The sequence below is a fragment of the Cololabis saira genome, chromosome 4 (genome assembly GCF_033807715.1).
Source record: "Cololabis saira isolate AMF1-May2022 chromosome 4, fColSai1.1, whole genome shotgun sequence".
Lineage (NCBI taxonomy): Eukaryota > Metazoa > Chordata > Actinopteri > Beloniformes > Belonidae > Cololabis > Cololabis saira.
In genome coordinates, this window is record NC_084590.1 from 16,734,620 (window position 1) to 16,759,556 (window position 24,937).

Consider the following 24,937-nt stretch of genomic DNA (forward strand, 5'->3'; position numbering starts at 1 on the left):
CTCCCCGGCCGGCTCCAGCAGCCAATCAGCGGGCTCGCCCCGCGACCTCAATTCAGACTCCGCCCCCGGCGCTACCTGATTGGCTGAGAGGTTACGGTTCCCATGGAGATTGTTATAGAACAGTCATAACAGGCGCTGATTGGTTGAGAGAGCTGTCAATCGTTTATATAAAAGAGTCCCGCAACCACACGTGGAATCTCATGTTGTCAGTAAGTGCCGGAGCAGGCCAGTTACGACTGGAAGTTCAACACAACGTGTGAGGAAAAATTACATAAATGTTAAATGTTTGAGGAGGCTAAAACGGAAAAACGTTCACATATTGTTTGCTCTTGGCTTTACGGTAAGAAACAGCACGAGTTTCATTTCAACCTAATGAGATGTTACAACATCATCAGGATTGCTTATAGTTTCGAGATCGGTAAGTGAGTGAGAAGGTTAAAGCTGATTTAGCCTTTTTAATCTAGGAAGAAATGTGCATTTCTCCCATCCGAGGCTGGTGATGATGACGTTTGTGACAGTTTTTCTTTTTTTGTTAATCTTCTTTTATTTATGTGCAACTGAGACTGGGGAGCTCACATTGTGTCGTTACTACTAACAGACTTGGCAGCCAAAACAACATATTTTCTCTTCTCAAGCCAAGATCCTCAAACGTACAAATGTGGGCACTTGGCTTACTTACTTCAATTAAGTGCCAGTCTCAAGAGGAGGCTTCACACCCCACTGGGGGTCGTGAAGCCTCTCAGCAGCAAACGTCAAGAATCTCATGGCTCCATTGGGAAGTTTAGTTCGTGGATCGTATGTGTTTGCAGCTATGACAATGTGGTCCTCGACCTAAAATGAGAGTAATATGACACTGATTCATGAATGAGGCTGCTCCCTTCACCATCATCCGCTCTTACTCCAAATCACACACTTCATTTGCAAATATCCGACGGCAGGATGTTTCTGGTGGGCGGAATTTCCTAAACAGTGATTCATGGAGTGGGCGGGTGTATTTGTAAAGCAGCAGTCGTCATTATCTTCGATGCAGAACCAGGAAGCATCTACATTTTTAGAAGTAGCCCAAGTTGACGAACATGAAATATAGTTTAGCCGGTTTATTTAATTATTTACTATTCTTATTTACTATTCTGTACATGTATTGAGAAAAAATGTATTGAAAAAACGGAATCGTCCCGTATTGAGCTGAAAAGGGACGCACTTTGTCCCGTATTACTGTGAGAGTCATAAAATGCCAATGGAAAATGGCATTGAGCTGTTTAGTTCATAAGTTATTTTTTTCTGTTTTACTACAACTGTAGTCTACAGTCATTGCCTTTGAGGCACAAATATGTTTACAAATTTTCTACAGACTTTGTTTGCACTTTTGTTATTGCACTAAAAATGTGCACTATTACAGAATAAATATTCTGCTTTCTTTCTATTGTTTTATATTAATTTAATACAATTTTAATTTAAGCAGGACAGGGTTCTGTTTAAGAAAGATACTTATTTTATTCAGTTCATTTTGGGTTTTTTTTGTATTAAAGTGAATTGCTGGATAAAAATGTGTTTTCCATGTCTTCATGTCATTCAAAAATATGCATCTAATTCAATTCAGGTTAGAGTCAAATAGTTAAAAAATCGTTTCACTCACAAAAAAAGGGGCTAAAAAAATTCACCACGTCAGGAAGGGTTGGCTGGCCCTGCAGGTGACATGTCCCTTATCTCCCTTCAGGGGAGTTGGCAACCCTAGTTGCGTTATAAAAGTGTGACTCTCATGCTGATAGGGCTCCATGGGAGTGACGCTCACTTGTTGCATCATGGGAAATGTAGTCCTTTCCTAGTTCGCCACAGACCGGGGAACGGAAGCCCACTGCTTTGATTTTTCTGTCTCGCATAAAACATCAAACTGTACACATGGACATAACAACCATTGACCACATAAAAAGCACGCCTAAAAACAAACTCAAATATTTTAGGTTCTTTCAACATTATCTTTGAGAATAAGTATTATTTTGTACACAACTAATATTCACTCATTGTGAACCTGATGACATAACATATTTCTGACCAACTTAATTTTATTTGTTAATATAAACCTACCTATGTGTTTGCATTTACAACATAAAACACATAGCAAAAAGAAATTGGTTTGGGAGGCAATTTAGTGCTTAATAGAGGGCTAAAAACGTTTTTTCAAAGGGTTCTGCCAACAGGTGATTGCAATAACACGAAAGGCTGAATCTTTGAGTGGCTAAAATGGGCAGAGGATGGTCATTGTGTATAGAAACTAAGATGTTCAAAAACAGTGACTTTCAGACAGCTTAGAAAGGATTTGCATATTTCTCTTCTTAAAGTGTACATTATCATTTAACAATTTAAGGAATCTGGTGGAATTTCAGTGTACAAAAAGGGAGGAGGCTGTTTAAACTGCACATCTGTGATATATATTAATGAAACAGAAAATGTATGTAGGTTTTTTACACCAGTTCTACACCATATGACCTTCTTAATGAATAATAATTAACATTTCGTCCTACATGTAATGTTGTATTTATCTCTTTATTTTAAACACACAGAAATAGATATTTTCACTCTAAAGCGGTCTTCAGTCCAGGTCCTTATGACATGTTTGAGACGTGTCCTTGCTTCAACACACCCGGCTCAAATGAATGGGTCCTTGATTATTTTGTACGAGCTGATTGGGATCCGTTTATTTAAATCTGGTGAGTTGGCGCAGGGAAACATCTAAAACAGGGATGTCAGACTCTTTTTCACCCTCAGCGACCTTAGCATTATGGTAAATGTCAAAGGGCTGTTTGTGCCCTTCTCCTCGTTTAAGTATAAATAATATATAGAATTTAACTGTTGTACATTATGCAGCCTTGCAGGACCCTTAAATTATCTGCATATGACTCTGAGACTTACAGATTCACCTTTAACCACAGGCGAGGATTCCTGATTGAGTTGATATGGAATTAGCCACCTTAAATTAATACTACACTTTCTCTTAGATTATTTTAGTTGAATAATTCAGTTTTTATTCTGTAAATGGGATATCTGTCCCCATATATGCATGCGGAGAAACTTTCCTCCTGGTTACAGTATTATGTAAGTTCAGTGAAGATAAACACCTGGTTCACACTGAGTATCGATTGTAGCATTGTGTGACTATAAATAAATAAAGGGTTTGCTGAGGGTAAAGACCCCCTTGACATTTCTTAGAGAGTGAAAAGTCTCCATTATCTAAGTCAGCCTTTCTCAACCTTTTTTCAGTCATGACACCTTTCAAAAGTGAATAAAATCTCACGACACCCCAGAGTAAAATATAATTAAAAACCACACTGCATCGCTGTAAATGCATATGACGCGCACGTACGGTGTGCGGTGCCGCGTAGCCTACGGCGTACCCTATGCCGTACCCTATGCCGTAGGCTCTGCGTCGATTTAACGCGGAACCATAATTCAGGCTTCACATTGAATGGCCGGTTCACACCAACGTCCAGCGGTTGGAATTCCTTCGTCAGACCTCCCGGAATAACAGCAAGCACAGCGTTCATATTTTTCACTTCTTTTTTTACATTGTCTGTGAGACGGGCGCGCATAGAGTCCCAGATCAGCAGCGATGGTGATGTGTGGAAAAAACCACCAGGTTACCTTACATAGACCTGGCTCAACCACTCATCATCATCCCTTCATCCATCCAGCCCTTTTCATTCGCCTTTATAATGACTCCGGCTGGAAAAGTCTCTTTAGGCAAAGTCTTTCTTTTAAAAATCACCATAGTTTCTGTCCATCAGCGTGCAGGCAAGCACATCAGTGAACGATGACTTCTCATCGTCACCGTGCTGGTCCCCTTCCTCTCCACCGTGTGATTCACCGGGATGTCGAAAGTCAGCTGGTCTCTAATGATGATGGTCTCTAACACGTCCGCAAATCATGGGTGATTCACGCGCCCCCTTCCGCCTTTAACTTCTCGTGGTGGCCTCAATTACGTCCGCCTTACAATAATACAATGGGCGCATTGCGTCATTGGGCGCGCAGCACATTTTAAAAAAAGACGTTTGTCTGCGCCTAATGGTCGTCAAAATACGGTATCTTATTCATTTATTTATTCATTCATAGGCAAAAACAATGTATTTATGTATGCATTCATATATTTATATATGAAATGTCAGAATAGGTAATTTTTTGGGGACACCCCTAAAGCAGTCAGAGGACACCCCAGGGTGCCGCGACACCCCTGTTGAGAAAGGCTGATCTAAGTCATGTTGCACTTTAATGAAAACTCACAGAATAAAGGAAGGAACAAGGAGGACCAATCTATTTAGTCACCGTGTAATCCTGCCCTTAAGTACAGTTTTGTCAAACCTTTGGAGAGGTTTTTTGTTTGCCACAGTCGGATACATCTGCCCAGCAACCATCGGTTAAGTGAAAAGAAAAGACGGGTCTCTTGTTGCCACAGTTCTGACCAGCTCTCAGACTCTCCAGATAAACAAATTATTTGAGTTTCACGTTTGCATAAAGAAATGAAAGGAACATTTTGAGGATATAGACTGGAATACATTTTGGGGATGAAAAAATACCTAATACCTAATTTAATGGAAATGAAAACTATAAATCTCCAGAGGGCTGAATTCAATAAACCCTGAAAATCAAAGTGATAAACTGATGTGGCAGGCTGGTATATTTTACTTAAATGTCACTGGAGCAACTACTTTTATGGCCTACGTGTTTGTATGTCTGACGATGTCAGGGCTCCTAATGAGACAATAGATGGTGTCCTGGGGAACCCCCCTCTGGTTCTGGACCAAATCATCCCTAAACTCAGACGGTCGGAGGTGCAACCTGGCAGCTCTGAATGGATCGAAACATAGTCCCAAACGAGCTCTATTGGACTTTGGCCTCCATGCTCACCTGACCTATCAATGGGATCAATCCTTTCATCCACCCCAAATTGTCTGCGTGCTCATGTCACATGAGAGCAAACATTGTGGTGCACCAGGAGGAACCCACAATACCCAGAGACAGTTACACCAGTGGCCGGCTCCAGATCATTGTGCAGGGTTCTGGCAGTGCTCGTCCCATTCATCTTTGCACAAAAGGAGCAGGTACTGCTCCTGCTGTTGGGTTACAGATCGTCTACAGCCCTCTGCAGCTTTACTGGCGTAACTACTTGTCTCCTGGAATCTCCTCCATTCTCCTGAGGTTGTGTTGGAGATGATCATGCAGCAGACCTTTTGTTAATAGTACATATTGAGGAGGAACTGACTGAGCCCAGAGTTGTCTGAGTTGATCCAACAAAAACATCTGCCTTGGTGCAAAGGCTTATTCCTGGACAGTTCAAGACTTACTTTAAATTAAATTCACAGGTTCATTCTTATTCGACAATCCTCAGATCTTCATCCTCCTAAATTTCTCACTTGCAGAGGTCAACTTCACTGAGATTTAGGGGCACTAAATTGTGGAATGATTTTTCCCACTTGTCAAAGAGCTCTTCCTCTTTGAAATGTTACCAAAGATGTTTGAAGGACCACTTGACTGCTGTTTAGTAACTGTTTCCCCAATGTATTGTTGTACATGTATCCATGTTCTTTTTTTATTTTTTTTTTGTGTTTCACTCAGTGACATGTACCGTCTTATTTGCTCAGGAGTCAATATAAGTAATATAAGTTGTAAAAACAATATCCCATGCACACTCACACACACTTATTTTTTTGTCTTTATTCTTATTTATATATTGCATTATTAGTTTGCCATCACTTTTGTGTAGTTATACTTTTTGTATGTTAATCTTGTGTTCTTTATAACACATTAAATTTTAATAACTTTGGTGGAGGCTTCAAATGAGCCCATTGGGTTTTTTTTTGCTTCTTCCTGCACCTATAGTATTTTTTATTTCCTGTATATTTTTAAAACTGTGCAAAACAATAAACTAAACTAAAGGCTTCCAAAACTACAGCAGATTGGCAGTCTGTCAATCAAATCTGATGGCACTGTGGTTACTGGTAAAGGCAGACTGGTAGATTACTTTAACAGACATTTTGTCCATACCTATGTAGCTGCAACGTCTACTGATACCGACAACCTCATCGTATAGCGCTCACCTTACCCCTGATAGTACTTTTCACTTCTCCTTCCAGCCAGTACAGGAGACTGAAGTACACAGGGAGCTGCTTAACCTGGACTCAGTACTCCAATTTGTCAATTCCTAAAAATATCTCTATCTGGCTCGACAGTTCACTCTCGTTTGACGTCCACATTAATACATTACTTTCTAAAGTCAGATCTAGAATAGTTTTTTTTTGTTCCGCAATAAAGCATCTTTCATCCACTCTGCAAAGCCCGCTCTGGTTAAAACGACAATTCTCCCAATATTAGATTACGGTGATATATAGGTCACCTCCAAATATCTCATATCTTGGCTCACTACTTAATATCAACATCAGTAATCGGAACCTACGTTCAAGCAATTACATTAACCTGGTCATTCCAAAAGCTTGCACCTCCTTTGGCCATAATTCATTTCAGTTCGCTGCTGCTAGTGATTAGAATCATCTGCAGCAAACAAACTTCACCAATTCATCTGTGATCATTGCACATGTTTGTAACTGTTCTGGACCAGCGCTAACTTTTCTAATTAATATTTTTTATGTGTTGTGTGTTTTTTATATATCGTGTTTGTTTGTTTCACTGTGATTGTATGTGTTTTGACTCTTTGTGCTGCCTCTTGCCCAGGTCGTCATTGTAAATGAGAAACTGTTCTCAATTGACTTACCTGGTTAAATAAAGGTTAAAAAAATAAAAAGACTGATCTCTGTAGGGTCCAGTTGTCACCTAATACTACCAGTAGTGACACTATCCCTAATTAAATGCAAAAACTAAAAGATGAGGAAAAAAAATGTCAGTGGCCACCTATAAAACCATTCCTGTTTTGGGGTCAGGTCATTGTTGTCGCTCTAGCGCTCCTGTTAATCTAATTTAAACTGTAGCGGCTCAAGCTGATTAACTCTGATACTTAACTGACCAGATTAATATCCTACAAGTTTGACTTGACAACAACTGATTAAAAACTGAGTTTATTTTTGAATTAAAAAAAAAGCTACTCTTCTGATTTTGCCAACTTCCATTTGGCACGAAGGCTTCTTTTCTAAACACAAAAATAGTTCAGACTACATTCGTTTTTGAAAAATCAATAAGTAGCCGTAGATCTTAAAGGAGAAACAAACGCCCCGGTGCTGCCCTGAGTGGGTGCAGGCAGCCACACCACCCACAAGCAGAGCCAAACAAAGAACCGCAGGCGGAAATGCAGCACAGTGGAAAATAACTTTAATAAAACTCCTATTAAAACAAAAGCCAGCAAAACAATAAAAGCCTGTACATTTGACAATTCCCAGTGTCTGAGACTTCTGAAGGCTACTGGTGCAAAATACAGCTGCATCACAATTAAACCAGCAGACAAAACGATTATAGGCTTAGGCCCGGGCCCAAGGTTTTGTATGATAAAAAGGGGTCGTATACTTGGATATTGCACAAAAATCAAACACAGATGCAGATGCTGGTAGAGCACCGTATGTCGAAACAGTTGTAGTTGCGTTGTATCACCGTGTCATGTTCCTCACTGATAAATACAGCCCACATAGGACCAAGACTCCACCCACATCTGCTTGGATAAAAAACAAATACACTAAACAGAGTGGCACATATTTGCACATTCAATCTGGAAACAGATCAATAAAAACAATACGAAACCATATAATTATAAAACTTTTTTGTTTTGGTCTTAATATGTTAAAAGCATCAATTGCATTGAGTCAAACGCATCTAGATGGAGTTGGAGGCCCTTTAAAAGACAACACATGGGGTAGTGATAGTAATGCTTTTGATTTCATAACATTAAAAGTAACAATTAAAAAAAAAAAAGAAACTAAAAGGTGTTTAGTTTATTAAAAGTTTTTTTTTTTTTGCTTTTTTAAATATTCATATACGCCTCTCTAAAACATTCCAGTGTTCAAAGGTCCAAATAAACTAAGAATCAAGCGGTGGACCAGAAGGCTCAGAGCATCTTTTCATCTTAGGAGTCCATCTCTGTATTGTCATTTCCCTCACAAGTTATCTGTGTGGACTAGTAAAGTAGTCTGGCACGTCAACATCACATGACTAATTCCTGAACTGCAAAAGAAAAGAAAAAAAAAAAAAAAAAAGAAAAGAAAAAGCTCACGAACAATACAATCTTCCTGCAGTTTGAGGCACACATTAGGACAGTTGGGAGCGAGTATAAAAGTGCACTTCCTGCAGTCATGGTGTGCATTGTTTTAAGACATGAGGGTCACATGTTTGTGTCTTTTCTGCTCTGGCCTTTCCACACCCATCCGTCTCTGTCCGGTCGGAAACACTCCCGGCGGGGGAGGGCACACTCCGTGCCCCTCTCGTTCAGAGTCTCAAGTCCACTTAGCAACTTTCCTTCCCTGTGGGATCCTTCCGACTTGCGTGGACAGGTCATCTGGGAGGATTTAGTGTGGATGAGGTGGGTGCTTCAGTTCCCTTCTTTTGGCTGTGTCCTGCACCAGCTGTTGTGCCTGTGCAAAGCGTGCAATGACATCACCCACCGTGCCTCCGCGGTGTTTGTGGGACACCGTGCCAGGGAGGTGCCAGATGAGGAGGGATCCTGTAAGTAAGGGTTGCAGGGTAACCAAACTGTTTCATAGCATAGCTTTAGTCTGTGACCAGCAAACGGGGAGTGGGGTTGAGCATGCTCCCGATTCAGATTTCAGCTAGATTCCCTTCTTTGAATCAGGGTATCCGTCACCCTGTCTCCTTGGCACGTCTCATCCCTTCCACCTGTTCATCTCTTGGTCCCTGGCCTTTGACGTGGTTGTGAGATCGGCTCTAGGAACGGTTGTCTTTTGCCACATTGTGGGCCATCCAGTTCACCTTGGTTGTCCAGCTTTCTCTCAAGGCTTCATCGAACTTCTGCCGGAACTGCTTCAGGGCCTCTTCTTCCGTCTTACCCAAAGCCAGAGAGTCCTGAGGAGGTTGTGGAGAAAGAGGAGAGAGTTTGGTACGACAAACACAGAACAATGAATACATGGTAACTTTAAAAGGTGGCGAGATCTGCCCCATTTCTGTTTATACCCCAATCCCTGGGATTTAAATGTGACTGAATAAACGACCTCCCTGATCCTATCAGTTCCTACCATTAAAATGCAGCTATTAATAGCTTTGATGCATTCATTTTCTATTCACATAGGACATGGCAGTACATCAAGTGGGGTATAACACCATTGGTCTTTCAAAGTTTCAGTTCTGTCATATTCATTACTGTAACAAGTATAATCAGTGGCAGAAGACAGTCACTCTTTTACATGTTGATGCTCTTGAACAGACGGCAGCATACTATTGAGAGTTTAATCAAATAGACCAGGGGTCGGCAACCCGCGGCTCTAGAGCTGCATGTGGCTCTTTAGCGCCGCCCTAGTGGCTCCCTGGAGCTTTTTCAAAAATGTTCGACCTTTTTTTTCTTCTTTTTTAATCTTTTTTTTTCCTTCTCTTTTTCTTTTTTTTTCCTTTTTCTCTTTTTTTCTTCCTTTTTCCTTTCCTTTTTAATCTCGAATTTTCCTCGAAATTTTGACTTTTTTCTAGACATTTCGACTTTTTTCTCGACATTTCAACTTTTTCCTTGACATTTCGACTTTTTTCCTCGAAATTTTGACTTTTTTCTAGACATTTCGACTTTTTTCTCGACATTTCAACTTTTTTCTTGACATTTCGACTTTTTTCTCGAGATTGTACTTCAACATTAATCTCCACATTTAGACTTTTTTCTCGAAATTTAGACTTTTTCTCAACATTTTGACTTTTTTCTCGACATTCGACTTTTTTCTCGAAGTGCATAATGAAAAAAAAAAATTCCCCCAGTTATAACTAATATAGATACAGTACATGTAGCATGTGTTGTCTTCATTCTAAGGCTTATACAAGACTTAAATTTTTTGCGGCTCCAGACATATTAGTTTTTTGTCTTTTTGGTCCAATATGGCTCTTTCAACATTTTGGGTTGCCCCTGAAATAGACCTTTCACCACCCAAAACACGGGAAGTTATTACAGGGCTTTTCTCATCAGAGTTTTCTCATAAAATTACTTTTTACTATAAGAATTGATGTCAAGCAAGCTGCATGGTGCTAAAACATGGGTGTACAGAAGGAACTGGAGATGATGCGATCCTGTCTTACACATAGTGGACATTTCATTTGCAGCTCAAACTCTGACTGTAGACAGGAGTGTTCATTTCAGCTGGCTCATGTGACATAAGGCTACAGGTGAAAGCAGGGGGGAGCAAAACCTAGACAGGCTGCAGTTATTAACCACCATAATCTGCTGAATTCCTCTGAACACTCTGCATGTGGGGGGGGCTACACTCTGCTATGAAACCCATTCCCTTCATCCAGACCCTGTTGGCCGTGTGCTGAGCTGAGCACTGTGCAAGGAAACGACTGCCGTATCTAAAGAAAATAAATCAATTCCAGCATGGCTCTCTGCAGTGAGATGAATTGAGGCGTCACCACAGAGGACCTGACTTTCTGCAGGTGTCCACTTCCACAGATGTACATTACAAGCCTGAAGACAGACTGGATCGTGCACAATCACACACACATCACTGTCAGTGATTGTGTTCGTCTCTGACAGAATCAGGTCCAGGTGCCAGTAAAGTATGTTGGATCAGATTTCAAGAGTGCCGGTGAAGGACACACACCTAACCCTCACTCACATGTTTACAAGACGACTCACATCTGTTGACGGGTTAAATTGCATTAAAAAAAGAAAAAAAAAAAAGGTTCTTGGCATTAACCCACCATATATAAGCAGACAGCTGGAACAAAGGAACAACTAAATAAATAAAGACATAAGGTTGAACATTTTGTTGTGGAAAGAATTCATTCACTTATTAAAAAAAGTGGAAGAAACATGATTTTTTTTTTTTAATCTTAATTTTCATGGTACATGTGTTTGGTTTGAGTGAACAATCCCATTAACTTTTTCATCACACTGGTCACTACAGCAGCAGCTCCTGGAAGTTCCTCAACTCTCTCTCTCGGACTCACCCCCTCTTGTCTATTCTTACAGCTCATCCTCCTCTTCACTACAACTAAAGATAGAGCTTTTGGCTGATAGCTAGAAAGACAGATTGTGCCTCCAAATCCACATTTGAGAAAAAAAAAAGTTGATAACCACTTCCTGTGAAGCCATTTGGCTGCTTAGCAACTGGCTCCTTCCAAGGGTGTGATGTATGTGCGTATGCTCTCCCCCCCCCTGGTCCTGGAGACAACACTAACGGCAGCACAGCTACATCTCATCTGATCATCTGTTCTGATAGAGAAGCTGCTGTTGGACAGTTGTTGTTCATACTCAGGCTGTTGTTGAGCTTTGTGACAGACCACAAGATTTCAGTGACGTCAATACGATGCTCTGCCACGGAAACCATAACTGCGGGCGTACAACTGCCGCATGTAATCAGTGATGAAGCAGTTAAAATCAAAACGGTCCAACTGGAACTGTATTAGCTCAGCAGCAGTCGTGGCCAGAGCTGTCAAAAGTATTCACATTCATTACTCAGGTAGAAGTATAGATACTAGAGTTTAAAAATACTCCTGTAGAAGTTGAAGTATCAACTCAAGTTTTTTACTCAAGTAAAAGTATAAAAGTACTGGTTTCAAAACTACTTAAAGTATAAAAGTAAAAGTAATGTAAGGGGGAAAAAGCCATTAAGGACAAAAGCCATTGAAAATGAATGCATATTAGTATAATGCAAATATATTAAATATGTGTACTATTGACATTAACATGTGTTTCAGAGAGCAGGAGATATGATGACTAGTTGCCTATAAGTATTGTAATGGTGCAAAAAGTCAAACTTCAGAGGCATGTTATAATTTATCCTAACCTTTATTGGAATGTACATCCAAGTTTAGTTGCAGGAATCTGAGGGAACGGATGTAAGAACAAAACTGGACAAGAACATCTGAAACAACCACAACCAAATTCACTCTATCCGGATGGAGCAATTTAACTGGATAGTTTTTTTTTAAAGGCCGAAATGAAATATAGTAACGAGGCTGTTTTTAAAATGTAAGGAGTAAAAAGTACAGATAATTGCGTGAAAATGTAAGGAGTAAAAGTAAAAAGTCGTCTGAAAAATAATTACTCCAGTGAAGTATAGATAACCAAAATTTCTACTTAAAGCAGCACAACGTAACTTTCAGCTTTTCTGAGTTTGGCGGCATCTTTTGGACAAAAGCGGTAGTGTTTTACCAGAAAGAACACTACGTTTCCCATGAGCACCAGCGCGTACTGCCGGAAAACTCCTGTCCCGTCGCTGCATTTGTTTTGATGAGAGGAGACGGGACACTTTTCTGTTTCACCAAGTGAACAGACGAAACGCAAAAAAAAAGATGTTAAACTGCTGGAAAGGAACTGGAATTTACCGGGATACCTTAAACAAGGAAGCCAGGGAGCAGTATATGGAGAAAATAATGATTATTAACGGTCTGGATCCATATGAAATCTCTACTGAAGAGCCATATGTTTCAATAAATTTGTATAATACAACATACAGTACATGTTTTGTATCCCTCTTACTTCTCTGTATTTTTTTTTTTTGACCGCTGTATTATGCTGAAGAGGCTCCTCGTGAGATTATTTTTTTCCTCTGCAGCTACAAATAAGAGTTAATATTTTTTCCTCAACAAACTAGTTTTATCTGAAGATTGGGGTTAATTGCACCGCAGAGAGCTGGCCAGCAACTGCGTTTAGCTGGAGAAGTGGGGAATAAAACCCGTGTTTTGATCCGACGCCCGTCTGTGTGAGTGTTTGTGGTTTAAGGCTGTTTATGGTTCTGCGTTAAATCGACGCAGAGCCTACGGCGTAGGGTACGCGGCGACATGCACCGTACGTTGCGCGTCGCCACGTACCCTACGCCGTAGGTGTGCGTCGATTTAACGCAGAACCATAATCCAGGCTTTACTGTGTGTTTGGTCGTTACAGCCGCGATCCAAAGCGAGCCGACGACTCTTTCACTCTTTTACTCCGTTATATCAGATACTTGGCCTGCGTGGTTCTGCCTCCGAGCAGGAAACCGTTGAAAAGTGAAACCATTAGGATCTTTTCCCTGGTCTGTTATATGTGGAGCTGCTGCTGCTGCTGCAGCAGCAACGGGTTACCAGCTTCTGCGGAGCTCTGCGCTCCAAGCCCCGCCCATTTTCGTCTCGACAGCGAATCGGGAAGGAGGAGGAAGTGACGTATGTGCCGTAAAGCAGTCAAAGCCGTAAAATTTGTAGTTTTTTAGTGTGGCAGGGTTCCTACCATGCTCCTCAAAGTTACATAGTGCCAGTGAAGGCGATACAGACCCCTCAGATCATGAAAGAGGTGTCATTAAACCTGTTGGAAGTTGATGTACCATCACAATGACTCTGGAAATATGATATTAAGGTGGAAAAGTTACGTAGTGTCGCTTTAAGTAAGGTAACGAAGTATTTGTACTTCGTTACTTGACACCTCTGGTCGTGGCTACAGTCGTGGCTACAGGCCCAGCGGCGTCACATCGAGGCTACGGTCGTGATCAGTGCTCTGGTCGACGGCAGTGGGCAGCGACAGAACTGCTCAACCAGCTCTTCTGGTCTCCTTCCCGGGTGCAGCGATGCAGACTTGTGCCCTCACAGCGGCTACTGTGGGTGTACTCGCTGCGGTCACAACCAGCGCCGGTCTGTTACATAACACCACATCGCATCATAGGAACGCTCAGCCTCTTAATGAGTCAGAGGAAAAACAAACAGTCATCTCATTCAGATTAAAAAGACTCCTCAAAAACTGAAAGTTGGCGTGGCCTGCTGGGGGTCACGTTTCCACGATTCCTGTCCACGAATCCCTGCTCATTAAACTCTGCCACACTTTTTACTTGCATCAAACAGCAGTTTAACTTCTAACTAAATTAAAAGTGATAATAATACAAAAAGCATCAAGGATATACAGTACAAGGTAGGACTGGGCGATATATCGAGATTTTAATATATATCGATATATTTTCAAACACGATATGGTACGAAACAATATCGTTTATATCGATTAAAATTTTTTTTTTTTTTTTTTTACATTTTTTTTTTAATGATTTTGATATAGCTTATTTTGTGACAAATTGACTTGAATGTTTTATTTGAGATTTGCACAAATGTTTTGTTATTTGCACAACTGTCAACCTCAGTGGAAAAGTCTGCCTGTTACTGTCTACATTGTATTAATTGCACAGTGTATTTTAATTTAATTGTTATGCAGGAAAGGGATATTTGTTTTATTTTATTCAAGAAGCATTTTTATTCTATATATGCAGGCAGTTTACTTTTATTTCATTTGTTTTATACATTTTGATATTGTGCAGACCTCTGTTAATAAAGGAACCTGTGTGACATTTGGCACGAGGCTTTGTATTAAAACTGACTGTTTTTTTAAGGGTTTGCCTCAGAAAAAATGAAGCTAACAGAGATGCTATGCTATAATGCTTTGGGGGAAACCCCAATTAAGGCACAGAAAAAATATCGAGATATATATCGAGTATCGCCATTTAGCTAGAAAATATTGAGATATGACTTTTGGTCCATATCGCCCAGCCCTAGTACAAGGTGATTGGTGTAACTGGTGAGTCTAAATTGCCCCCAGAGGTGTGTGTGCTTGTTTGTCCACATGTTAATACGTTGCACCCCTTGTACCTGCAGAGCTGCTCCAGCAGGTCCCTGTGAGCCTAAGTAGCTATAAGCAGTATGGATAATGGATGGATGGATCGCAGTAGTAATACCTTTAGGTACTGGATGTCTTTGACTGAGGTGAGCTCAGGTAATCCAGCAGTCAGCATGAGGGCAAACAGGGTGATGAAGAGGTTGCCGTTCTTCCTCAGGATCAGATAGGCATCCTCACAGTACTGGCGGAAACTACAAGAGACAGACACATGTTTTCATCAAATACAATGTTGACAGTAGTTATTTACAACAAAGGTTCTCCAGCATGTAAACAAATGTATATTCGATGTCAGTGTTCACTGTAAATGTGGGTTTATTTTTTACACTGATCTGTGCCTCCTGAAGCCCGGACCCAAACGTCTGATAAGGAATCATTGTGGACACATTGTTTATCCACTCAGTTTTCAAATCACAGATTGATAGCTGCCAGAAATCAGCTGCGCCCATTTGAATTCAAAGTCGGATTTTCATTATTGGAGACCTACCGTACATTGGTTGAGAGAATTTTATGCATTAAATGACAAAAAAATAAACATTCAGGAAGTTGGTCTCAGCACATGTTAATAGTTTTGTTTTTACAGTTTGTTTACAGTCAGTTTATCCAGACTGAGAAATACAACTGCACGCAAACTCACAATAACCAACACACACCATTGTTTTGTATAAAACCAGCCACCCAGCAGCGCAGCAGAGCACCCTGAAGCTAAGTGCAGAAGAAAAATCACTCCAATGCTCGAGCAGACCTTCACCGTTTTCCTCCGGTGGCATTAAATTTTAAATTGGTGATTTGCTTAGATTTTTTAAGGAAGAAGGTAACATGTAGACTAGACCTTTATTTTAAAAATCTTTTTTATTTTTTGAGGAATGTTTGTTATCCCCACAGAGGCAATTTGTTTACCGGCAGTCTTTCTCTTACTTTTTGCTTTTATTTCATTAATTTAATTAATCTTTTTGAGGGTAGGCAAATAATAAGCTTTGCTTCAACCTATCCCTTTTTCGGTCTAGATGTTATTTGTTTATTTGTATACTGGAAACTTATTTGTAATGTTTTCCTTGAACAGTTGAACGTTTTCTTGTTGTCAGTTTTATTCTTGGTTTTTTATTTATTTTTTTTGTGTCATGACCAAAAATAAACTAAACTAAACTAAACTAAACTAAAAAAAACTAAATTGCTTGAACAACCCACCAACTTTACAGTTTGAAAACTCCTCCGTCACTTCCTAGCTAGAGGGTCCTGGTTTGAATCCTGGCTGGGGCCGTTTGGTGTGGTATTTGCACCCTTGTTTTCTTGGTGCCTGCACAGGTTTGCTCCAAGCACTCAGACTTCCTCTCACAGTTCAAAAACATGGATATCAGGTCGACTAGTGATTGTGAGTGTGAATGGTTGTGTGGCCTTTGCACTGGACACGCCCGATTGATATACAGGTAATAATGTCCACTTAAAACATACTAAAATCGACACATTCATTAATACACACACTGTATTACCCTCTACTGTGGTTTGGCTTTGAATGCATGGCACCTGGTCCTGAAAACACTTTTTGCTCATGCCTGCTTTCACTAAATCATTTGTGTACATGCCCAATCTGACCTGGTACACAGTGTACTATAAGAAACGCACACAAACCGCTTGAGCTGACGCAGCAACAACTTACTACTGTACTTCCCTTTTTTGTTTTTACAGATATGCTCTTAGGAATATTAAATTGATTTTTGAGTTGACACTAATAAGCTGCTAGCACCTTGCTATGAAGCGTTGCCGTCGAGCTGGCTGTTTAAACGTCACCTGAGCACAATTAGTATTTTACATTAAGCCATTTAGTGAATACAAACATACATGAAATAACTTGAATAGTTCAATAACAATGTTATCGTTCACAACCACAGGCTGGTGGGTACAACAAGTGTCACACATCTCAGCACAGTGAGGTATTTAGATGTATTATTCTCACCTCTGGCAACACAAACACCTGATGTTTCACTTGTTTATGAAACTTTGCTCTCTTTTGATGTAAGGATTAATACAGATATGCATCTAGGCCAGTACAGTACCACAGGGTTTTTCCACTTTCACAAAATGACAAATTTGCCCATCACAGATGTGTAGACGACATCCTGGCAGTGCTGCATGTGACCCTTGCACATGCAGCGCTGCTCAAACATAGTGTCAACATCCCGATATGCACACTGCTGATGTTTGCACTCATGGTCATGTTAGAAACCACACACGTAATGATTGGAAACGGTGTACAGCAGATGACACTCATTTTTCAGTTACCGTATTTTCGCGACCATATGGCGCACTGTGTGGAAAGGCGCACCCTCAGTTTTGTGTGTCATTTTTGGTTTTAAAACACACATACGGCGCACCGACCCAAAAGGCGCCGTCTACGGAGACGGAGCTGCACACACACGCGCTGCAAAACACACACGCGCTAAAAATACAGCGGAAGCAAAACTTAGTTTGATATTTTATTTCACTTTTCACATCAATCAAACCCTTCAAAGGTTCATATTCTGTTTCTGCATTAAAGAATTTAAAAAAACCACCGGGTTGCTGCACAAACCTGTCTCAGCCACTGATCATCTCCTCATCCATCCAGCCCTTTTCATTTCACTCTGGCTGGAAAAGTCTCTTTAGGGAACGCTTTTCTTTTAAAAATCCCGACCGCGGCGGTGCCGGGTCCCGCTCCCCGTCTGCTCCCTTGCGCTGGACCGGGTCCCGGGTCCTGGGTCCCGGGTCCCGGTCCGCCCCCCCCCGCGCTGGTCCCGCGGCGGTCCCGGGTCCCGGGTCCCGCGTCCCGGGACCCTCGCACTGGACCCGCTCACACACGCGCTGTCGGGGAGCCGGTACCGGGTTGTATGAGACACCGCTAATTCAGCTGCGCCAGTCCGAATTTCCAGACCTGTCTCAGCTTCTTGATCATCATCATCCCTTCATCCAGCCCCCTCTTTTCATTCACCCTTATAATGACTCCGGCTGGAAACGTCTTATGCAAAGTTTTTCTTTTAAAAATCACCATACAGTTTCTGTCCATCAGCTGCGCCAGGCCAGCGCCACATAAACCAGTAAGTGTGTGTCGCGCCGCGAAAAACACCCGCGCACGTCGGGGTCCGGTACCGGGTTTGTAACCGACAGATTTGGCTGCAAATTTCGGAGGGTGAAGCTGATCTGACCTGAGACAGACCCCAGAAATCTCTGCTCTCAAAGCGGCCAGGAACCAGGTCGATCGGACCGCTTTGGGAACCAGGAAGTCGGCTGCAGCAGCGCCCATCACCGCGGCTTTAACCGGGGAAAGTCACCGGTTCTGACCGGCCGGGACCGCAGGAACCCACATGGACTTGTAGTAGGGGCTCCCGGGGAAAGAGCACCGGCATTTCAGCCGGATCTGCAGCGGGGATGCGGCGATCGGACCCGCAAACCCACGGCAGGTGCTTCCTCGGTTCCCGACATGCAAAACACACGCGCGCTGCAGAACACGCACACACAAGTGTGCTTATTTAAATAGAGCGGGAGCAAAACTTAGTTTGATTGTATTTTGTTTCACTTTACACATCAAGCAAATCCTTAAAAGTTTTCATCATCTGTTTCCGCATTAAACAGCTCAGTGGATGGTCTCATTCACGTCGCAACTCACGGGGGTTTCACCCGCCCCCTTCTCTTTTTACCATTCACATGGCGGCCGGCCTTACATTACCGTAATTCAGGTAATAGACACGGCGCACCGTTTCTTAAGGCGCCCGGCACATTTAAAAAAAAAAAAAAAAGAAAAAAAGTTGCGCCTTATGGTCGCGAAAATACGGTAGTTTAGTTCATGTTCACAAGTGTTTTCACTCAGGGCTGCACCATAAGCTACGTTACAGTCGGGGCTCTCACTGATCAATATCAGTCTTGGTGGAGCATCATGTTTCCATGACAACCATCCTCAAACGAAAAGCATGGTGACAACTGGGTTACCAAATCACCTTTTTGAAGAGATCTCAAAACAGCGGTTCTGGTGAGCACAAGAGTGTGTTTGTTGTGTTCACACTGACCCAAGTGACCCACATTCATGTCTTTTGGGCTGACCTAAACAGCGCCAGTGTGAAAAAACTGGCGCTTACAAAGGGTCAGCTTGTTTGAGAAAGCACAAATTAAAAATATACGTTGTCAAACAGAGTAGACTGTTATGACAATGAAGCATTGTAGTAGTTATGGATTTATGTTCAGGTTTTGATTCGTCTCACAAGAGTAAGAGAATATAAATCCATATTTTTTCCTGCTTGAATTTTCATATATTTTTATTCAATTACAATGACTGAGCCCGCCACAAACAGCAGCAACCAGACTTGTCCATGGACTTCTCCCTGCGCATGAATCTCTACTGCCGACTGCTGGTGGGAAACGGTAATGCACCCACAATCCAATAAATTGTGGCGTGAACAACGCACTAATTATACGAATCAATCAGTAATCAAATAGCAAAACAATTACATGAGTCAAATTAATGAAAAAAAAAGGCTGTAAAAACCTAACTTATGTGACAAAATAAGGAAAGGGTTTAAATCTGACTGTACTTTTAAATAATTCGGTTCAATATCTACAGTGATCCTGAAAACGGGGGGGAAAAAAAAACCCAAAACAACAAAATATTTGACACAAACCTGCCAAATTTTTCAGTGTATCCCGTCTTGCCCTGCTGAATAACGTGGATGAAGTCGTGTGTGAGGATGAAAGGGACACGCTCCCTCTTGATGCCAAACTTGGACTTGAAGTTGCCCAGGATGTGACCAAAATCTATGTGGAAAAGCTGACACACAACAAGGCCATCAGTAGGTGCGCGCGGTTAACGGAAAAATAAAGATGAAGGCCGGTTCCTGACGGCTCTTCATCTCTTTTAGACGTCCTACCTGTCCAGTGCTGCGGACCATGATGTTGTCGCTGTGGCGGTCTCCGATGCCCAGGACGTAAGTTGCTACACAGTAGCCCGCACACGACAGAGTGAACTCTTCAATGGCTTTATCAAGAGCATCACTGTTAAGCAACACACACAGAACAGAACTATTAGATTTACCAAGTGAACCTTATAAGGTAGTCGTAGAGGAAGAATGTTTCCAGCATCTTACCCAGAGTTTTTCTCTTTGAGCCAGTTGAGCAAAGCATCCTTGTTGAACGCTGCAGCTGCTGCAACGTTGCTGCTCGTCAGCTGGATGTTTGCGATCGTGTCTGCTGATGACACTACCTCTATCAGCCCTGCCCTGTCACCTGTTGCTAGGCAACCATAGGGTACAATCCTGTACGTGAAGAAAAACAAAAAAAGAAAACGATTTAATTTGTTAACAAGCATCCTGGGGCATTCTGTCCCTTTAAAAAAATATTTTTAAGCTAAGTTCTTAATCTTCCTAAGTGTTTATTATGAACATTTTTATTAATTTGACAAGATTATGTACAGTAACTGGTTTTGTGCATCCTGCAGCAGATCTAGTTACAGTCACGTACAAAGTGATGATCAAACACGTGTCTTCATCTTTCATTCAGATGTTATCAATGACACAACGCTGCACATCTGTGAGTGGCAACACTCACAGATGATTCTTTGCCTCCAGTAATTACCGCCAGCATCCTGAGCAACTATTGGTGCAATCTAACATTTCCAATAACTGCTAAATGACTATGCAGAGCAGCCTGTTTGACCTCTGACCCGCTCCTCTTGAAAGACCAGATTTAAGTCCAGGATGTTGGTGGGTTTCCTCGCTTCAATATGTCGCTTCAGCTCCTTGTACAACCCATGTTGGATTAAGGTCACAACTATAACAACTATACCCAAAGTTAAATTTACAATTTTTGAATAAAAAAACCAAAACATTTTGAATGATGTGCATTTTAAACCCTTTTCAGTCTCTGCTGGGGCAATGCGTTTTTTGAGCATCTCATCCTGATTAATTGGTCATATTTGTCCTGAACGTTTTTCCCTCCTCTTTCCTCGCTCTGAATGCGTTTGTTTTTGACAACTCTGCAGAGTTGGAGTGATTGTGTCGAGCAGAGACAGCTTGGGCTCTGTGATTGGCATTTGATGTGTGATTGGGCATAATTTCTTTGACTGGGAAGGGTGGGATGCTGGGGAATGTTAAGTCTGGGTTTTTTCTTGGCCGGAGAAGTGACGGGCCCGTGTTCAGTCTATAAGAAGCGGCTGTAGCACGCATAACGTCGCTCACTGGGTTGTGAAGTGCTGTCTTGAAGCACTGTGCTTCGAATTTGCCATTTTTAACAGTTACTCCCAAACACTGAAGAAGCTGTAACGTCAACAGATTTCCATGACATGAGGATCAAGTATAATAGTTTGTCTCATTTGTTTGATCAGGTTATTGTAACACTTTAGCACCTGGGATTTAAATAATCTGAATTCAACAGATCTATGAAAATGGGTAGAAATTCAAAGCTTTGACAAATGTTCAGGCCCCTCTGGGCTTTTAACATTAACCTAAGGAGTGGTTTAATAAGGGAAATCAATTTAGATAAAACTCTCGGGGTCCACTTTTCTGACCGTAGAATATCGTACATTTTAACAGCGAATCGACACCACACAGATGGAAGAGGAAGGCACAGTGATAAATTCATGCATTTTCTTCCTAGATTACTTTAACTTATTCTTTCCCCCACAAGATGTCATTAGGTCCATTTTGTGGGACGTAGAACCGTTTGGAGATTTACATCCGTTTCTGTTATTATGTACTGATATGGTGCCTCCCAGCCTCGCACACCAACGGCCATGACCAGAACATTTCTAAATACCATTTGCCATGTAGCAGGGGCTTAACTGCAATCAAATAGCTAAAGAGCACTTTTACTCAACTAAATGGGTGCCAAGTTTAAGTGAATGAGAAAAAAGGAAAGCTGAGAGGGAAAGAAGTGTGGAGAATAGATGAGATTATCCCTGCATTTATCCCCATCATTAGGTTTGAACTTTGAACTCATGCCAGTGTAATCTGAAGCAGTGTCAACAAGCTCAGCTGTCACAACAAGCCCCTCCTCTGCTCCGCTGCAGATACGGGGGTCTAGCATAGTGGCAGGAACAGGGTTTGTAACAGTAACAGCTACGGACATCATTACGATCTAACTCAGACACTGTTTGACTGTTGCGGTGTGCATGGATGGCTGAGGATCAAACTAGCATGGGGTAACTGAGCATCTCCTGCTCCAGTGTTTCCTACTAAAGCTTCCTCTAGTCTCTCAGAGCTGAAACAAACAGGCCTGCAGACAGACGGACAGATATGCTCACCTGAGGTCCAGATTCGCCTCCTTCCATAAAAGATCCATCAGCCTCAGAATCTGAAGGGTCAACATGTCTTGCCTCAGGTCTAGAAAAAGGAAAGTGAAGATGAAAAGCTGAGAGGATGCCTCCATTTGATAAGAAAATATACATTTACTTTGTCATGAGTCCTGGTTGTAGAACCCAAATGCAGGAGTGCATACAAACACCAGAAGCACAGACTTGGAGGAACCGCAGAACCAGGACAAAAAACACAGACGGATCAGCAGGAAGGAAGGGAAAGACGAGATCATACATAGAGACGGTTGATGAGATGCAGGTGCCAACAATCAGGGAATGTTGGAACCAGGAAAGTCAGACAAGATGCAGCCCAAAAGGAACCAAACTTTTATAACAAAGCAGGTCACAAACAGATCAAAACTGAAGAACCAAATAAAACAAAAAACAAATTACACTCAAAACCAGGCCTGTGTTGAGAAGAAAAAAAAAAAAAAGAAAAAAAAAATCAATTTTCCGATTCTAAATCAATTCTCATTCATTTCTAATAATCAATTTGTATGTCTAAAGATCGATTTTTTTTTCATCATTACATTACAACTTTTGGTATTTTTTTGTTTATGCCCAAATAAGGAATGTTTGGTTGGACACGAGAATAACTGCTGTCATGTTTTTGCCTTTAAATATGTTTAAAGGTATGAAAACATTAAAGTTTTCAGTTATAATTGCATAAATTGTCTATATTTTATTACTTTATATACTGTCTTGGGGTTACATTTGCATAAAATGCTAAAAACCAATTTCTCAAAAATTAAAAACCGAAAACGAACGAAAGCGGAATTCATTCAATCATTAGCTGCCAATACTTGCTGTTGAATCTCGAATCGGATCGAATCAAATCTTGATAATTGATTCTGAATCTGAACAATCGGAATCGAATCGATTCTTGACATTAAATCGATCCCCAGGCCTACTCAAAACACCACAGAAATCTCAACCACAACACACTTGGAAGATATGAGGCTGCCCTTATTTCATTCATACTCCCACCCTTCCTCCTGCTGACTCCTACCGTCTCCGTTTTTGAAGATGATTCCCTGCGTGTCTCCGCCCATCAGCTTGTTGTTGTAAACAATCCAGAGCGGCTTCATCTTTGAGTCCATGTACCGACACTTGTCCACACTGATGGAAGGATGAGAGAAGAAAAGGTTCATGATACAACAGTTGGACCCATCTGCTTCCTGTCAAGAGGAGAGGTGCTACGAGGAGAGAAGTGTTGTCTTACTTGATGTCGGACAGCAGCACGTTGGGGTTCAGAGGGGAGTGCAGGTCTGACAGAGTCTCCGCGTAGCCGCTCTGTCTTAAACACGTCATCATGGCCTCCTTGGTCAACATGGCTTCCTTGGTTTTACTCCGAGCGTTCTTAATGGTTCCCAGCTTGATTAGCTCATTGACTGACTTTAGCTTACTCAGGGCTTCAACCTGATAAAGAGAACAAAGAAGATCAAACTGTGGCAATGTTGCAGAAACATTTCACTATTTATTTGATAGCACCTTTTTAACACCACAAATGAAGCATGACTGTCGCTGACAGCCTGAACACACTCGCTTACGCTCTCCACAGGAAGATGGCCTGATAAATCATAAGGAAGTGCCAGGATGTGTCCTAAGGAGCGACTGTCACCATAGACATATATACGTAGACGCCCCATCGAGTGTTCTTGCCCGCTGCTGCGATACGTCAACGCCATATTGGATGTGGCAAGACTGCGCTGTAAACTAACACAAGTAAATTTACTTATTTTCATAAAGCGCCTTTATACAAAGAAATTTACGTTTTACGTCTCATTTATTCATTCACACACGCACTAATATACTTGGGAAACAGTTTAGGCACCAAATATAATATATTTAATTTTCTCAGATGGCAAAAATAAGAACTTTATTGATCCCACATAGGAGTAATTCATGTTATATCAGCTATAGAGAACAAGGTAGTGCCGAAAAACAATATATATCACCCTCACAAAAATAAGAAAAATAGAGAAACATATTTTCTCATCCACAAAGCATATTTGTTGATGATTTGATGATTTAACAGATTTTTTCAGTTATTTTATTGTCTGAAAAATGGTTCAAATATGTTATTTTGTTATTTGAAAAATTTTAAATTTGTTTTGTGATGAACAAATATGTCTCTATTTTTGTGAGGGGGGATATATATTGTTTTTCGGCACTACCTTGTTCTCTATAGCTGATATAACACACATTTTCTTTCACTACACTTGTGTTAGTTTACAGCGCAGTCTTGCCACATCCAATATGGCGGCGACGTTGACGTATCGCAGCAGCTCGATGGGGCGTCTACGTATATGTCTATGACTGTCACAACCAACAGTGCAGAGGGCAAAGGTCAGAGGCCAGAAATGGTGACACAATGATGGGCAATGAAGACCAAAAACGGAACCTGGTGAAGAGTTTACAAAAAGTCTGTACTATTTATGAATGTTTCATATTTTATTTATTTTATCACAAATTAACTGCAATGAAATTCTTCGTAGTCAAGACACTTATTTAAATTTAGCGGAAACATTTCAAGACTTTTCAAGGCTCCTAACTCTGAAGTTGGAAAAATGCAAGGGATATTTTAAAAGAAAAAAACTGAAATGTTTTTTACAGCTTGTAGAACAAGCTGCTAATGAATAAAACTGGAAAGAAGACATGTTTGCATCTTGCCTGTTTCTTTAGGACCTCAATATGAGGGATGCAGCCTCGACAATAGGCTTCCAGGATGAGAGCAAACTGCACCGACACTGCTGGCATGTGGATCTCTGACCTGTGAAGAGCAGCAGAGAGACACAGCAATAAAACAACTCTCAAATGTCGCAGTTGTTAGTCCAGCATTCAGTCTCTCCATTTCTGTC

The 24,937-nt window shown here is 41.3% G+C and overlaps 1 protein-coding gene across 2 annotated transcripts in view; it reads right to left on the reverse strand.

Annotated features, from left to right (window-relative positions):
* Window positions 1-7,294: 7,294 nt before the first annotated feature.
* The window catches only part of pik3cb (phosphatidylinositol-4,5-bisphosphate 3-kinase, catalytic subunit beta), a 78,968-nt gene continuing 61,325 nt past the window's right edge, over window positions 7,295-24,937 (reverse strand). For both annotated transcript variants that reach the window (XM_061719016.1, XM_061719015.1), the window contains 9 exons: window positions 24,750-24,849; window positions 23,299-23,495; window positions 23,086-23,195; window positions 22,026-22,104; window positions 19,873-20,040; window positions 19,657-19,780; window positions 19,411-19,556; window positions 14,826-14,958; window positions 7,295-9,009 (listed from right to left, as the gene is read on the reverse strand). In XM_061719016.1, the coding sequence (XP_061575000.1) occupies window positions 8,872-9,009; window positions 14,826-14,958; window positions 19,411-19,556; window positions 19,657-19,780; window positions 19,873-20,040; window positions 22,026-22,104; window positions 23,086-23,195; window positions 23,299-23,495; window positions 24,750-24,849 (1,195 nt within the window). In that variant the 3' untranslated portion in view covers window positions 7,295-8,871. The remainder of the gene's footprint in view (window positions 9,010-14,825; window positions 14,959-19,410; window positions 19,557-19,656; window positions 19,781-19,872; window positions 20,041-22,025; window positions 22,105-23,085; window positions 23,196-23,298; window positions 23,496-24,749; window positions 24,850-24,937) is intronic.